Here is a 16,136-nt window from a genome sequence, read left to right on the forward strand (position 1 = left end):
GAAGTCCTACTTCTCTCCGTTCCTACGTAAACTCTATTGTTTTAATACATGTTACGAGGATATTCGGAAAAGTCGCGATCTCGTTATATTTCTCAAACGAAAACTACAGGCAAGGGATATAATAAATTACATTTTCTATCTTTTACAGGAAAGCAATTTAAACATTTCATATACTGTGCGTCAGTTACTGCTATATTACCTAAGTTGTTTTTCATTTGCTGCGGGGGTGAAATACGCTGACTACAGAGAGAGAACGCGATGAGCGATTCTAAAATTCAACGATCAATTCAATATTAATCAATTCTACGTTATCGAAACGTTATCAAAAGCGTGCTTTTGCTCAATTGTATTTACTTTATTGAACTACCTGAAAACGATTGACTTAACCGTTTAACAAATTTCAGAAATTTAGCACCTACTTTTAAAACGGATTTTATCTGAGTCTAACAAAAATTCGAATCAACGTGTTACATCTATCGCGTATTTCTAAAAAGTATATATTTCTTTGCAAAGTCATTTTTCGCTTCGACTATCTAAGTCAAATGACCTGTTTTAGTCTCCAGATGAAGCAAAAGTAAAATGAAACCAATAAATATAGATTTATATTTCTGCCGTGTCTTCGGCTATAAATGACACGATAAGCGCGTTGCCGTGTTCTTCGTTAATATTCGGCCTGTAAATGTCAGCCGGTCTAATAATTTGCACTAACAAGATGCAAAGACAGTTCCATTTCTGACTCGCCATATCACGTTCTTATTTCTCCACGTCGCGTTGCGTCGTCGTGGTTCACATCTGTCATTGTTGTAAAAATCCTTATTGCCAAGCCTGCTGCTGTTTTAGTAGAATCTAGACACGTAAAGCTTTTTCTGACCCCGTGTAACCGTCAAGTTTTTACAACGCCAGGGCACCAAGTGCGACCATTCTCTTATTACGACGCGTGTATTTGATAATACAAGGTGCGCACACAGTATAAGTAAATTTTACAGTACTATACGTATTGGTTTAACAGTTTGATTACTATTAAGCCAGTAGTTACACTGGTTTGCAGAGGCAACTAACAAGGACAGAATCTCAATTAACTGACAGTAATCCATGGTAACAGAACAACCGCAATTGTTGACCCGCTATTAAACGTACAAACAGCTGAAAATTATCGAGTTAGTCCATAAGTAACGTGGTTTCCTACCTCGCATCTGGAATTTGTAAAACGAAATCAAATGGTGATTATCGAGTTAACGATTAAGAAGAATACAAATCAATATGGAGATAAACGTTGTAACACTTATATTCGAAATTTTGTACGGTTACACGTGCATAATCTGAATATTATTTTTATTTGTACGGTTTATTTTGGATATCTTATATACTTCTGTATATTGTACCTTTATATTTTTACACCTTTGAATTTTCCATAAATGCATGAGAAACTAATTAAAACATCTAGTAGGAAGAATAAATATTTCGCAATTCCATTTCTTTGATTACGTTCACGAAAATACGAGTTTATATAAATATCTGCACTCTGTCGATGATTAACATAATTCCATATCTAATTAAACTAAATTTATGAGAACACCGTTGCACAAATATTCTCTTCCTGAAAATCCTGACAATCGAATGATTTATGCAAATTATTCGATTCGCATTATTTATGCAAACATTTCGAAAGCGCAGAGTTCACGCTCGAAAGCTTAGAACAGAACGTAGCAACGATGATCGTAAATTATAAACGATACGTTGTACGCTCGCAACTTGTTAATGAAAGGTGGTTCACGTGCCACTTGATAAATTGATGTTATTCTAAACCGGCAAACGCATAATGTACGTGCCAAAACCCATTGAAACTTCGATATTTCGATCCGGTTGCTTGTTTATTTATTCAACTATCGCGGATGCCGTGCAGTGGCAACACGCTGTATCTGAAAGTTAATAAATTCCGTTTCGAGCCCGTGATCGACCCAATGCCCAACTGACTTGGATGAAAAATTCCCTGCAGCTAATTCCGTTTTCAGTAATACCAAATCGATATCGATATTTTCCAGCGATATGTACGTACGTACGTACACATATATTTAGAACAAAGCAATGGACATTTAAGAAATAGGACAGATTTAAACTAACCCAAATTGAACCCCGTTTTGGTACGGCGAAAACTAGTCCTGTCACATCGATCGCTCTGATTACGAGCCTCTGACATAATTTTAATATGCAAACATCGAAAGACGTGTCGCGCCTGACAACCTATTCAATCGACGATGCAACTCCTTCGACTTTTTTATACGAACCGAAAGAGCACGCAAATCTCACAGAAATAAGATACGTCGAGGCAATTTGCGTAAAGGTACATTTCAAAATTAAGGATCTTCTTAACGAAACGACTGAATAATCTAATTGAAGTATTAGAAATGAAAAATATCTTAGAATAGAAACTAGAGTTGGATGATAAAAGAGATTGGAAGGCTACGGCAGGTTTGAAACCAAACAACAAAATATCGGGGAATTTAATTTAACATAATTAAAAGGACGGTTTCACAGAAAATAAGCAATGGCGTATCGCTGAAATCCAGACATAACATTCTCCCGTTTATCCATTAACGAAATTAACAAGCGTCAGTGTGCAAATTCTGCCTTTCCAAATAGCATCTGCCTTTTCCCCTCGACGCGCGAATTAGACAGAACGAGAACGGATTTCAGCCGGAAGACCTGCCGAAATTGCTTCCTCGTTATAACACTAGCGAGCTGGCTATAAACTATCGCTACATGATATGAATTTACTTGACAATGCCCCTCAATTTTGACAATAAAACAGGAGAGCAGATAGACTGTAATTCGCCTGTATATCGTTTAAATCACATTACCAGACGTTAGATGGAAGTAAATTCAAATTTCCAGAATTCTATCTTGGAAACGTAGAATATCATATAGAGTGCTGGTGATTGGATTAGCATCGCATGGAGAAACATACGTACGTTGAAACTTATTTAATATATCAACATAGAAATAAACAACAAGCCAAACATTGGGGCGTAGAATGGGTATAAAAATGATTTTTAACTAACTTTTAACTTCTAGTAATCTAAACAAATTTAAGGTAAATTTCATATGATTAACAGATATAGGAAAAAGCGAATAACCTACGTTGATATATTAAATACTAGCCTATATATATATATATAATCTAAATATAATAATATACGATATATTTTTATTAGAAAAATATATATTTGTATATAAATATTAAATCTATTGTTAGAATTCACTTACACCTTACAATTTTACTAAAAAAAGAAAAAGATGAAAGATATTAAGTTTTGAGAGGTTCTATAATTATTATAAAGTCAATGATTATTATTAAAGAATAGTTGCACGAAACGCAAGTTATTTTCGTTGCAAGCTGTCTATCGATTCGACTTTCTTTGATTGTTCGGTGCTCGCATTCCTTCGCATCACACACATCACGTGTGCACCAGCTGCGAATTGTCAACGATTTTAGCTTTCACTGAACGACGAGAGATCTTCAAAAAGTTGTTCGTACAGCGTTAGAATACAGCGGTTACCGTTCATAAAATCAAAAGTGACAGTATCTCCATGTCGTTGAGAAAGTATCTTTTTTTGAAAAGCCTCGGCAAAGACTCTGAAGGTATCACAAAGTCGCGAGTCAGATAAGAAAGAACCGAGTAAATGGGAATGAGCTACATTCCCAGAAGATGAAACGGAAAATTACATTTTTCGCACAGAAGAGATGGAAATGACTTCGATAAGCGCGGCGTAGCCTTTGGCTAACATTGCTCCCATCGCACTCATCAAACGTGCTACTTGCAATTTTTCTACTGACAAAAAACTTGTTATCCCTCGTAGAAACTCGTGCCTTGGCAAAAGATGATAAGAACGATGTTATAAGATGTTACAATAAATGACATTAAATTATGACTCATAGTAACCCTAGTTATGGCAAGAGATAAATCACAATAATTAACAGTAGAGAAACGAGAAGTTTTCAATCGTAACGTTTATTTATTATTATACAAAACGATTTTGGTAGATTTAAAAAAGAAAATTTTGATCTCAAAAATCAACCACATTCCTTATGGAAATATTAGAAACAACCGTGGACAAAACTTTGACCTGTGAGATGAAGCTGAAATTTATTGGCACAACAGGTGTCTAAAAAGGACGATAAATTCCAAGCTGAAAACGTCTGAATAATAGAAGAATGAATATTGAACGACCTAATGATAAAAATATCGATTTTTTGGTCGAATTGTATCTGTGTTTAAATACTTATGGGCGATGGTATAAGTACGGTGTATCGAAGAACGTTCTCTCGCATGTAGTTTTTGATCGATAGCGTGTAATGTCACGACACACAGAATTTCAAGATACTGTAATAAATTTAGTAATAAATTACTATGGGCAAGGAAGGTAGATAGAGGTCACCGAGAGCAGGGCATTGGTCGATATGCCAACGTCTCCTGCCCGCAGGTGCACCTGAGGTCATACGCGACCTAGCGCAACCTGCATCCAGCGTTGAACGTCGCGTGCGTGGACTTTTTTCAATTTCTATGGAAAAACCACTCACGTAACACTGATTTCGCTTTTGCATTTAGAGGAAAGCAGCTGCGTGGATAGATCTCACAGACGATCCCGCGCTTAGGCAGAAATTGAATAAAAGTTTGGCCTTTGCAGCGTAAATTTGTTAACTTCAAACTACCACGACCTGTGATAAATCGAATGATTTGGACACTTAGGTATGGTAAAAACTTTCATCGGTGTATTTTATGTGTGTCATATAAAAAAACACTTTGGAATTACATTTACAGGAAACTTGAAGATGCAAAGACGCGCAGAATGCTCGTAATATGGAAAAATAGAATTTTCCTAAAATACGTATTACTTTCATACAATTCTTCTACCTCAAACTAACAAAAGTATCTGCAGAAGTTTACGTTTGTCAGTAATGTTGAGCTTGCGAATCATTTTTATGCGTTGTCTGATTGCCTGATCTTCAACGAATGAAAGATTTCCGGTTGAAATATATTTTACATATTTGCAACAATTTGTTACAAATACTTGTGAACGACAACGTATAGGGAAACGTTCCTTCCCGAACTTGCAATAATCGGTTTCAATGGCGGACCATCGAAAATCAATTTGAGAGTACAGTGACAAGAACGTAATACCATAATAACGATAAATCTAACGATTAATCCCGGCTTTACGAGATCAAGTACGGCAAGACATTAGAGTTCACTTTACAACCGACAGCCGCTTTGTAACCGGCTCGTTGAATCCTTTATTTCTTTCAATCCCTTTATCACTCGCGCCCTACCCTTTAAACAGTTTAAACGAAAGAACCTTTCGTTCCGAGGGCGACGGTATTAACGTGGCGAGACGGAACGACAAATTGTTCTCGATCACGTCATTCGAATCATTGTTTTCCTGATTTACTTTCCCTCTTATCCCCTGTTCGTTGACTTTAACCAACCGATGTAATTAGATTCGAACGGATAAAGGATCGAACTGCAGGAAAGCTAACCCCGGCTGCCTACGATAGTGCTTCGTGGTGGGCACAATCGTTTCACCATAATTATAGTAGTAGCTACACCATAGCCGTGACAAACGAGCTCGTTAATGCTCTAATTAGCGCAGACATGCGCCCTTACACGCTCGAATCCCTCCAATTCTCCAAGCAAATTCTACATTATTGCATCTAATGCCTGGAACTATATAAATGTAGTTTGTGCCAAGAAACTGTACTGACCACTTGGGCCAATTAGTTACCAAGAAATGCTACTATCAGCTACAGGTGTTGTGAAGATACAGACTCGCAGATTACCAACTGTAACCATCGAACTGGCAGCATCCTAAATTTTCCACATTTACAATACCGTAGTTTAGTAATTACAGAAGTGTACGATAATAATTCTTGTTCCATAATTTGTATTTCCTTCGTCTACAAATTACTTGGTGAGAAAGGGTTATTTGGCTCACTTAACTGTTAGTTAATTAGTTAGTTAACAACTAGTTAACAATTAGTTAGTTAGTAAGAGCTAGTTAACTGGCCTTCATCTTGGTTCAACAGTATTGGCATACTTGTCAACAAAATGATATAAACGAATCATTAGGAACTTAAAACTTCCAAAAATTATTTTCTTCTTTGGGACTTTGTTTTAGTAACAAAAATCTTGTCAATTATACATATATATGATGCGGCTGTATAACGCGTATAGGCGGACATAGGCTGATTCATTAAGAAGAAATAAAAAGAAAGTGTAGAATACATTTCTCTTCGTATGATGCTTCGTTTTCGAGGAAATTAACATGGCTAATTATAAAACGAACAGGAGCAAATGATCGACAGGATATTATTCTACGTGCGAAAATAAGTCGAAAATGTGGAATACAATTTGTTCATAAGATGCTTTGTTTCTGAGGAAAGTCAATTTGAAAATTTATCATACTCGTGTAATGTGTCGAGTACAAGTACATACACTTTTTCCCACGTACTTTAAACACCGTTACATCATATGAACACAACTTTCTGTTTGATTAACCGCATTAACTGGACTAATTATCGCGTTCTATACAAGCCAACAGATATTCTAACACATTTGAACGTGATAGTATATCGGACTATCTCGGGATTTAATCGAGAGCTGTTAGCAGGGTGTGCCAGCATTTGAGACTTTCGTTAAATTAATTTCGTCGAATTAGTTTCGTCACAAGGAGGATGAAAAGTGTTACGCGGTTGTTAACAAGCAACCCCTACGCTTGTTGACGAGGTTAATTCGATCATAACCGGCGAGATTTCCAAATAAATTATGTGTCACGAGCTTAAGCCATGGATTCGAAAATTCAATTACGTGGAACAATTAATCGTACTAATGCATCGCAGTCTTTCATCGAGCATGGTTTATGCGTAAATAACGCAGAGAAAATGGATGCAGAACGTTACAGAAACCGAAAATGCGTTTAATTAAAATGGGGAAACTTAATTGGAAGCGACATTATTGTATACATATACGTACATACGATATTTCGTCTTCCGGAATTAGAATCTACCCACGCTTGCTGCTATATAAAGCGTGCCAGCAACCACGGCGCATGAAATTCTACAAACTACGTGCAAAAAGAAATAAAAAACATAGAATATAACTTTTGTTCGTACTATTAGTTTCGTTTTCGAGGAAAATAAGTTTGATAATTTGTCAAGTAATATACGAGTAATAATTGAAGCATCCTAATTCAAGCGTCCTTGTAAAAGAACACAGTAAGCACCAAAAATACAATTTTTCAAGTGGAAGAAGACAGTTGCTTAACTTTAAATTATTTACGAAATCATATAAGAAACCTCTTATTCCATATTTTCGACGTATCTTTTCGTACAGAATCGCCATCCTCTCAATACTATGACCAGCGAAACTTCGTGTATAGTATCAAATTTTCCAAAAGGCGAAACAAATTAAGCGTAAATCGATCAACCTTTCGAAAAACGATAAAAGATCTTGTTAAATTATATTTTTCGTCAAGTATTGACTGTCGTCGTTGATCTCCTATCATCGCACGTGGTAGCATGCCAAGTTTTATCCAAAAATCCATCAGTATCATGACAAGAGAACCGGTGTGTCGTGGATTTTCGAATTTTCTATAGATAAACCTACGCGTACACGTTTCCCGATTCTACACCCGTATCGCAGCACATTCATCCGCTCCATTGACTACCGTTTTCCGCTACGTCATTTCTGCACGTTCACTTTCGGAAAAAAAGCACAATACCGCCTGTCAGTGGCATTCGATATCTGCTGGTTGAATTTCGAATGTTGAATTTCGAAGATACCGCGATTCGCGACCGATTTATCAACCAAAATGTATTTCTCTTTATGTTAACGCCATAAAAGTTGCGATGTTAAAAATTCCGATATAGAGACCGCGTTGATTTTAATGTAAAAAATACCAAAACTTTTGCATCGATCAAAATGTATAATCATTAAACAAGATATAAATAAGGAAATAATACAAGTAAATGTACGCGATGTTAATCTAAGAAATACCAATTTTTGCATAACAGGTATACTTCTGTTAGTGCTGTAGTGTTTTTTCTTTTTTACTATTTTAATATATAAATATTACTGCTTTGCATGTTTTGTATTTATTGATATTTTTAAATCTATTATTATTTGTGTAAGTTCGTGAAATAGAGCATATTATAAGGAAATATCTAAACTAAACTTATGTGAAAATAAATCCTAGGAAATAGTATGAAACTGAGAACATAATAGCCTTCGTGAATTATACGCTCACGTATCGACACGCTTTCTGACCGATTTTACCATAATTCTCGTATTCGTGGATCGAATAATAGAAATTTCAATTTCATATTCAACATCGCGAATTTATGTATTACACTGTAAGCCTCTGACAAGCAATTACTGAAACGACATAGGTATATCATATTCGATTGTAAAACACGTATTACTAATTAACACTTTGACTGCCACGTTGACCGGTATATGACCAGCCACGGTTTCTCCTATGACACCACGATGATCATTGGTGACCGGAGCGCTTGAACTTCTTACGATTGTAAAAATTGAATGAAAATTAACAATTAGGGCATTTTGAATATAACCGATAAATAGAAGATACTTTGAAATAAAAAGTGCCCCATTGAACGATTAAACATTTCTATTAGAACATCGATAAAAAAAAATGAGAGCAAATCTTGCATCCAACGATGCACTGTGTTTCCATATATTTGAGGGGTAATCTACGAATATTATTATAAACACACCTTAGAAAATAATCGTAAATACTGCTTTATAATCACATAATTGTAGTTAAAAGCGTGCACATACCTTACTATTATATATAGAATGAGCAGATATTAGTAAACAGTATCTTCTACACGCTTCAACAATATATTCTGCACGTTTTGCTTACGACGAAATAACGAATGCGAATGGTTTGTTGAAATAAACAAAGCCTCGTTATAATATGTCGCTATCAACTGTTACCAAGGCGCCACGGTGGTCACCCGTGACCACCAATAAGACAAACGGTCCATTGGGGGAGAATGTTGTCTTACATCTGTAGGATCTTACTATAATTAGTTTATTTAAAATGGATTAAACAGGTGTTGGTTAAACAGAAAACGATGGTTATTATTTAGAATAGTTTATTTAAAATGGATTAAACAGGTGTTGGTTAAACAGGAAACGATGGTTGTTTAATGTGAACTAAATACAATAACGTACTATAATTAAAACAACTAAATAGTTAATTTGCAACTCTCGTCACCACGGTTCCAACGCTCCACGGTTTAACGCGGACCACACTCTCTCGACAATGCAATTCGCAATCCCTGACTTCTCGATTAACACTGACTGTTAATTCGTCTTTCTCCCTTAGCATCCCTTTGTCTTTTGGCTTAGCCCTACCACGCACGTGTTTCGCAACCGCTCGTGGCCAAGGTCAGGCTGGCCTTCACCGCGTAACTATTCGATTGAAAGACCAACGATACATTGTTGGGCCTGTCGACACTTCGGCTTTCTCGCGACATTGTTTATAGTTCGCCCGATATCTCTTAGGCCTCTCGTCCACGATACTACACATCCATGCCATTATACGTTTTGAATAATAAAAATACTCCCGTGGCGTCCCGAACGAAACATGTGATTTCGGCGTGGCAGTCAAAGTGTTAAGGTTCTAATCATCAACTAAATCCCGCTCAAACTACAAGTGTTCTAGTTTTCTCGTTACAGAAGTATAGTCTTTCTAATTGAGCTGTAACAATTTAAAGAACATTCTGGGAAATGGAGCAAATATTTGATCTGCTTTTATGACTAACTCGATTATATCGGAGCAATTTGACAAATGGTTAAATGAAAACTATAAAGTCGATAAAGTTTGAACGAATTATTCATCGAGAAAATCTGAATAATATGTTTCATTTCGTTTCCGATTTAAGACAAATTGATCCAACCGTTCAATCCGTACAATTGGCTCGATTTAACGAGATATCGCCGAATCGTTTCTTTCCCCGTAGTCTTTAAATGTACATACACGTATAGTGGAAGATACTGTTACGATGTTTATTAATAGCTAATTTAAAACAGTCTGATGTTTCCATAAAGAGGTAATAAATGCTGCATCTAATTAATAATTATATACTTTTGGTCAGATTCAAATATTTTTAACACAAATCAACTAATCGATTAACATACTTCCATACGGTTGCGTATATATCAAAAATTGCTCACTGGCCACGTAAACTCGCATAACTTTCGTTGTGAAACGTTGAAATCCTGGTGAAACGTCGCCGTATTTTGTCAAACTTTTTCATCTTCTCTTTCACTCTCGAAAAACAACCGAACGATCCAATTCGCCGAGATTTCTCTTTGAGATTATTTGAGGGACACGGTTCGTAAGTGCGCAAGGTCAAGCTGAATGTCGGAAATTCAATAGGATGAGCAATTAATCCTCGGCGATGGAAGAACAAGGAATCGTAAATCTCGAAAACTTGCAATTTCTTCGTTCTTTCAAATATTTCTCTCGTCGTCAGTTGATTCTCACATACCTTCTTTGACACGTAAGTTCTTAATATTCGTTCCTTTCGCTTCTTTTTTTGCACCGTAAGCGTTACGTACCTTTACCAAACGCGTCAAAATGCCGCCTGAAAATGAATCGTTCTTTTATTTCGCTACGGCCACGTAAATTCTGTACGTCGGTGAAATAAACGAGGCAAAATTCGCATAAAACGAGAAAAGGGAGGACTCCGACAGCTTATCAAAAAAATTGATATTTATGAGACCGGTTTTTCTCTTTCTGCAATAGCAAACACCTTTCTTTGGCAGAGAAACAAAAAAAGAGGGAAGGTTTAACGAGGTTTAACAGAATTTTAACGTGTTAAGCAAGAAAGATCAGTCACCTCGTCACACGAATTGATAATCTCTTGGGCATAATAATATTTTTGCTCGGATGTTTTTCATTTGTCGTGCGTCGTTTCGTTTCTGTTAATTCTTTAACGCTCAAACCGCATAATCGTCATATAAAAAATATAAAATCCATGAATACGTTGTATTTGGTTGGTTTGAGATCGAAGAGACCAATGAACCGATCTTTAAGTTATTCGCATTTAAGATACTTTCATTTATAAAGTATTTCTATGCATGATGTTTCAAACAACTTTACAACATATCTATACGCTTAATTTAATTTCCAACTGAATATTATAGCAAAGATTTTAAGGAAATAGATACCTTGCTCTATTTTTTCAACGATTTGATATGGATGAAAGATGTTCCACGAATTGAAACGTAAAGATCTACTTCATCGGAAGTGAAACAACTGAGTTTTGCCAGAGGAAGCTAGTTTTTAAAGACGGATCATATCGTATGTAAATTTGCAAGACCTAAAGCCGACTCAGCTAAAGTTGTTCCGACTTTATTAGCTATTAATTTCGTAATTAGAGAAATTTTCAAATAAGAAACGACCCGGTTAACAGGTTAATCAAATAAAGCGTAAAGTGTAATAGTCGTTACGTACACGTTCGATGAGAACGCAAACGAAGTAGAAAATGTGAAAAAGCTAACAAGCAGATAAAGACGTAATTCCGACGAGAGCCTCTCTAATTATCTCCGCGACAGATGTAACGTAATTAACATAAATAAAAGTCGGTTTAAGTGGAAGCTCTGCTGCGTTACGTTAAAAGTATCCGAATAGGATCTCGAGTGTCGCAAAGGCAATTTTGTTTCACGTATAAAACAAACGTGAGTAACAATTTGCTTTGTTGATGGCGTCTATCTTTTTAATTAAGTAATGAGTTTAAAAAAGGGCGAGAGCAGTCTATCACCGCAATGAAATGTTTCCCTTTGCATATGCATGCGTTACACTACGTCCAGAAAATCAATGCACCTGCATACAAGCGGTGCGGAGGTTTTTTCCAACAGGACAGTGGAGAAAAAATACGAGCGCCTTAAAAGCGAGGGCGGGCCACGGGAATTTCTAGTATAGCGGTTAAATACTGCTCGGTCGACATCAAAGAACAGGAGAAATCGAGTGGCGTTAGCGTTAAAAATCATTGCTGTATCGAGATTACATATAACAAGAACAGTACATGTAACAAGTACAATTTCGTTGATTTTCCGATTTTGCTGTTGTCTGATGTTGTTTGATGGTTATAAAAGCGTACTTTGATATAACGTGATTAAAAAAAAAGATATTCGATCCAAAAATATGAACCTTCCAGCAACAAATTCATGAAGTTCCGCGGAGAAACCAACAGCGTTCCTAATATTTAAAATGTAAAAAACGATATTTTTCGCGTAAATATTTTTCAAAATAGCCGCATAACGAAAATTAATAATAACAGTTTTGATAATATATCATTGGTTTGACAAGGTGATGGATTTAAAAATGTTCTCGCGTGAAAAATGTAACTTATCGTATCTTTTTCCCGTGATCATCAATATGAAATAGAACGCCGGTTTTATCCGTAAAAAATATTAAATATTAGCCTCAAACATTAAATATGATGCTGTTGTAGTATTACATATCGTAATATCAAAGAAACTACCGTAATATTGTACATGATAATGTTAGAGATCTAATCCATTGATTATCTATTTGATATTAAATACACCTTATGAATACTAATCGACAATTGACGATGACTTTATTTGAGAAAAGAATTACAAAAACCGGTATGAAAGTTCGAATAGAAAAGATACATAAAATCTGAAGATGGAGAAAGTTGAATTCAAATGTCGAATTTCGCCTAAACAAACACGCGATCAAAATATTTACGTGGTAGAAAATGAGAGGAATGATCGGACTGTAGCTCATTAACGTATGTTAATAAGAAGAAAGTGAACTTCTAGAAATGTTACCGACAGACTATTCATAGAGATATATACATACGTAGTAGAGGCTTTACCCTGACACCCTTCATCTCACGATATTTTTATGTGTCTTCGAGATGGGATAGGACGGCTTGACAGACAACGCGTTCAAGCAGAAGTAAAGAGCCTGTAAACCCAACGTCATCTTGATCCGTCTGTAGTATCGATTTTCCGTGAATACGAATCTCGAAAGTATTCCCGGTGTATCTACAGCTTTGGCGTGAAATATCGGGAAAATATAAAGAGAAAATAGAAGTAGCGGCGCGGCGTGTACGTGCGCGCCACAGTATGCCATTTTCAGTCAGAAACCCGTGCTACATTTTTAGACGGGCAAGAGACTTTCTATCCCAGCGTATATGAAGAAAAAGATGCGAGGGTAAGAAGTAGTAAGAAAATAGGGAAGAACTGCTTTTACGCCTTTCATATAATTCTCCAAGGAAATATTTTTTACCTATTAACATTACATATGGTGTAATTGAACCGCAGAATTTAACCAAACTTCATCAATATCTATATTCTATGTGTGTACTCATCTGCTGAACAATCTTAAGACAGTTACTATTCTTAAGAACCGAAAGAAGTTTAGCGATCGTTAAAAGACAAAGTTTGGCTGGATAGGTCGTGAAACTGTCTGCATATACATTAAAATTGAAAAGAATCGTTTTGTACATCGTTATAATTTACAAATTGTAACGCACTTAATGTACATGGAAAATGTGTTTGCCTGTTTACAGAACAACCTGACAGACGGGGAAGAAGATCTGCCCGAAGACAGTTTCTCGCTGTTGTCGGTGCTTCTAGTTGGTTCGCTAAACTTCCCATTTGATCGATCGCGACTCGCCCCTCGAAGACAACCCTCTGGGAGGCCCTTCACTCGAAAACTTTGATCTAAGCTCGCTAGATGTATCCCTCTGTTTCCTTTCCTGCTTCATCCTCTGTTCCATCTCTCACTGTCTTCTGTTTTTTCACGCCTTTCGTATTTTCTCCCGCATCAATTTCGCTTTCTCGCTTACTTTTCGCAAAAATGAAATATCATCGGATCGTTTCTATATCAAGCATTCATGAATCTCCTTTTTGTTGCTTTTGTATGGTAAAAAAAAAAGCGTCCGATACCATCATACATTCGATGCACCTCGACTCAGCTCTTCGAGGGGTGAGTGATACTGTTCGAGCAAACACCATCGATTCTCCGCTAGTCCAGTTTCTTCGACCCATTCTTTCAGGATTTCTCTTTCTGGTCTTGATATTCTTATCCGTGGCGGGCAACATTTTAGTCTGCGTGGCAATTTACACGGACCGCGGTTTACGGAGAATAGGAAATTTATTCCTGGCCTCCCTCGCTATCGCCGACCTGTTTGTCGGTTGTCTGGTTATGACATTTGCCGGGGTGAATGATCTTCTCGGCTATTGGGTATTTGGACCGCGATTCTGCGACACCTGGATCGCTTTTGACGTTATGTGCAGCACTGCCTCTATTCTGAATCTTTGCGCAATCTCTCTCGATCGTTACATACATATAAAGGATCCGCTTAGGTAAATATATTCTTTGTTACGTTTAACCGTTTAAATATTGTATCTTTCCTTGATAATTCAAATAACGTTCATTTACCGTTTCGCGGTCAGATACGGTCGTTGGGTGACAAGAAGAGTCGCGGTTGCTGGAATCGCTATCGTATGGTTGCTCGCAGGACTCATATCCTTCGTGCCAATCAGCCTAGGCCTTCACCGAGCAGATGAGCCCGTAATGTATGATGATGGTAAAGAGGTACGTACGATAAATATTAGATTATCGCATGAATTCTGTCTGCTTCTTGATTCGTATCAGTAAGCCATTAATGTTATAAGTAAATAACAGTGCTATGTATAGTAAATCGATTGAGATAGTATCGATCTAAACAGTCTAGAATTTACAGAAAAAAGGTTATCGAAATTTCCGATTTTTTACAGTTATTGAGAAGCAAGACAGTTTAGTAATTTATTTTTTGCTCGTTAAAAATCTATATATCTGGTATGATGTATAAAAAAGGATGATCCTTTGTTTAAATAACTGCGCGCCTACTCTTCGATCGTTTTATCTTTCAGGAACATCCTACGTGCGCCTTAGACCTTACACTCACCTACGCGATAGTTTCCTCTTCTATATCTTTTTACGTGCCCTGCATCGTAATGCTGGGGATTTATTGCAGGTAAGCTCGAAATAATTTTGAGAAAATTTACTTGTAAATTAGACAAGTGATGATCAGAGGGAAAAGACGTGATATCTTCTGAATTTTAAAAATAACTATTGAAATATGAAACAAATGTTTGGCTCCAAAATACGATAAAAAGACAATCTCAGTAATATAAGATTGGTTGGGTATGTATTGAATTTGAAAATAGCTTCCTTGGAAGAAATAAGAAATTTATAGTGCGCCTCCTCTGCAAATCTAATAAACTAATATCACGAACTTTCTAAGACATTACAATTTTTTCCCCATACAAAATAATTAAAAACAAAACTTGAAACCCATTAATTATAAATTATCAAGATATACCATTCAAAGATGTTCTTTCTTATAATATGATTTGGTATTTCCAGGCTCTATTGCTACGCACAGAAACACGTGAAAAGCATCCGTGCAGTAACGAAACTGCCGGATACCTCAATGGCCAAGAGTTTTCGTGCGAAAAGTACTCGCAACAAACCACCAAAGCCGCAAACAAAAACGAAGCCGACAAGTCCTTATCATGTGTCTGATCATAAAGCCGCTATAACAGTGGGTGTAATTATGGGTGTTTTCTTGATATGCTGGGTACCCTTTTTCTGCGTAAATATCGTCGCTTCATATTGCAAGACCTGCATATCAGTCCGAGCATTCCAAGTATGAATATGTCTCTTTCTTTTCTCGCAAGATATCGTTTCCAAAGAAAACAGATATGCACAGAACCATACTCGAATGGATTTTTTAATCGTTATTTTAAAAAAATGAATATCTGCTTTTTCTGCTATTTCTCATTAACTCACTAAGGACCAAAAATGCATTAAGGTAACATACGTAATATCTTTTTAGTAATTTTGAATTATTGAATCCATTTATAGTCCATATCGCAATTATGAAAAGAAATTTCAAGCATTTGCTCAATATCGTTGCCGTTGCTAATTTCTTCTTCCATTTGGATCCCATAGTTTTATGAAATTTAAAGAAATTCAAGTATTTTATATCACTATGGTAAACTATTTTTGTTCAGTTTCGATTT

At 36.3% G+C, this 16,136-nt stretch overlaps 1 protein-coding gene across 4 annotated transcripts in view; it reads left to right on the forward strand.

The window, feature by feature from the left end:
- Positions 1-16,136, forward strand: part of LOC126924224 (dopamine receptor 1-like) — a 57,618-nt gene that overhangs the window by 40,059 nt on the left and 1,423 nt on the right. Inside the window, exons 2-6 of one of the 4 annotated variants that reach the window (XM_050738477.1) lie at positions 13,634-13,699; positions 14,101-14,432; positions 14,523-14,664; positions 14,982-15,085; positions 15,478-15,760. In XM_050738477.1, coding sequence (XP_050594434.1) covers positions 13,634-13,699; positions 14,101-14,432; positions 14,523-14,664; positions 14,982-15,085; positions 15,478-15,760 — 927 coding nt within the window. Of the gene's footprint in view, positions 1-13,633; positions 14,053-14,100; positions 14,433-14,522; positions 14,665-14,981; positions 15,086-15,477; positions 15,761-16,136 lie in introns of all 4 variants that reach the window. The other 3 variants (XM_050738478.1, XM_050738480.1, XM_050738479.1) reach the window with 3 other exon arrangements.

Source organism: Bombus affinis, chromosome 14 (assembly GCF_024516045.1).
Source record: "Bombus affinis isolate iyBomAffi1 chromosome 14, iyBomAffi1.2, whole genome shotgun sequence".
Lineage (NCBI taxonomy): Eukaryota > Metazoa > Arthropoda > Insecta > Hymenoptera > Apidae > Bombus > Bombus affinis.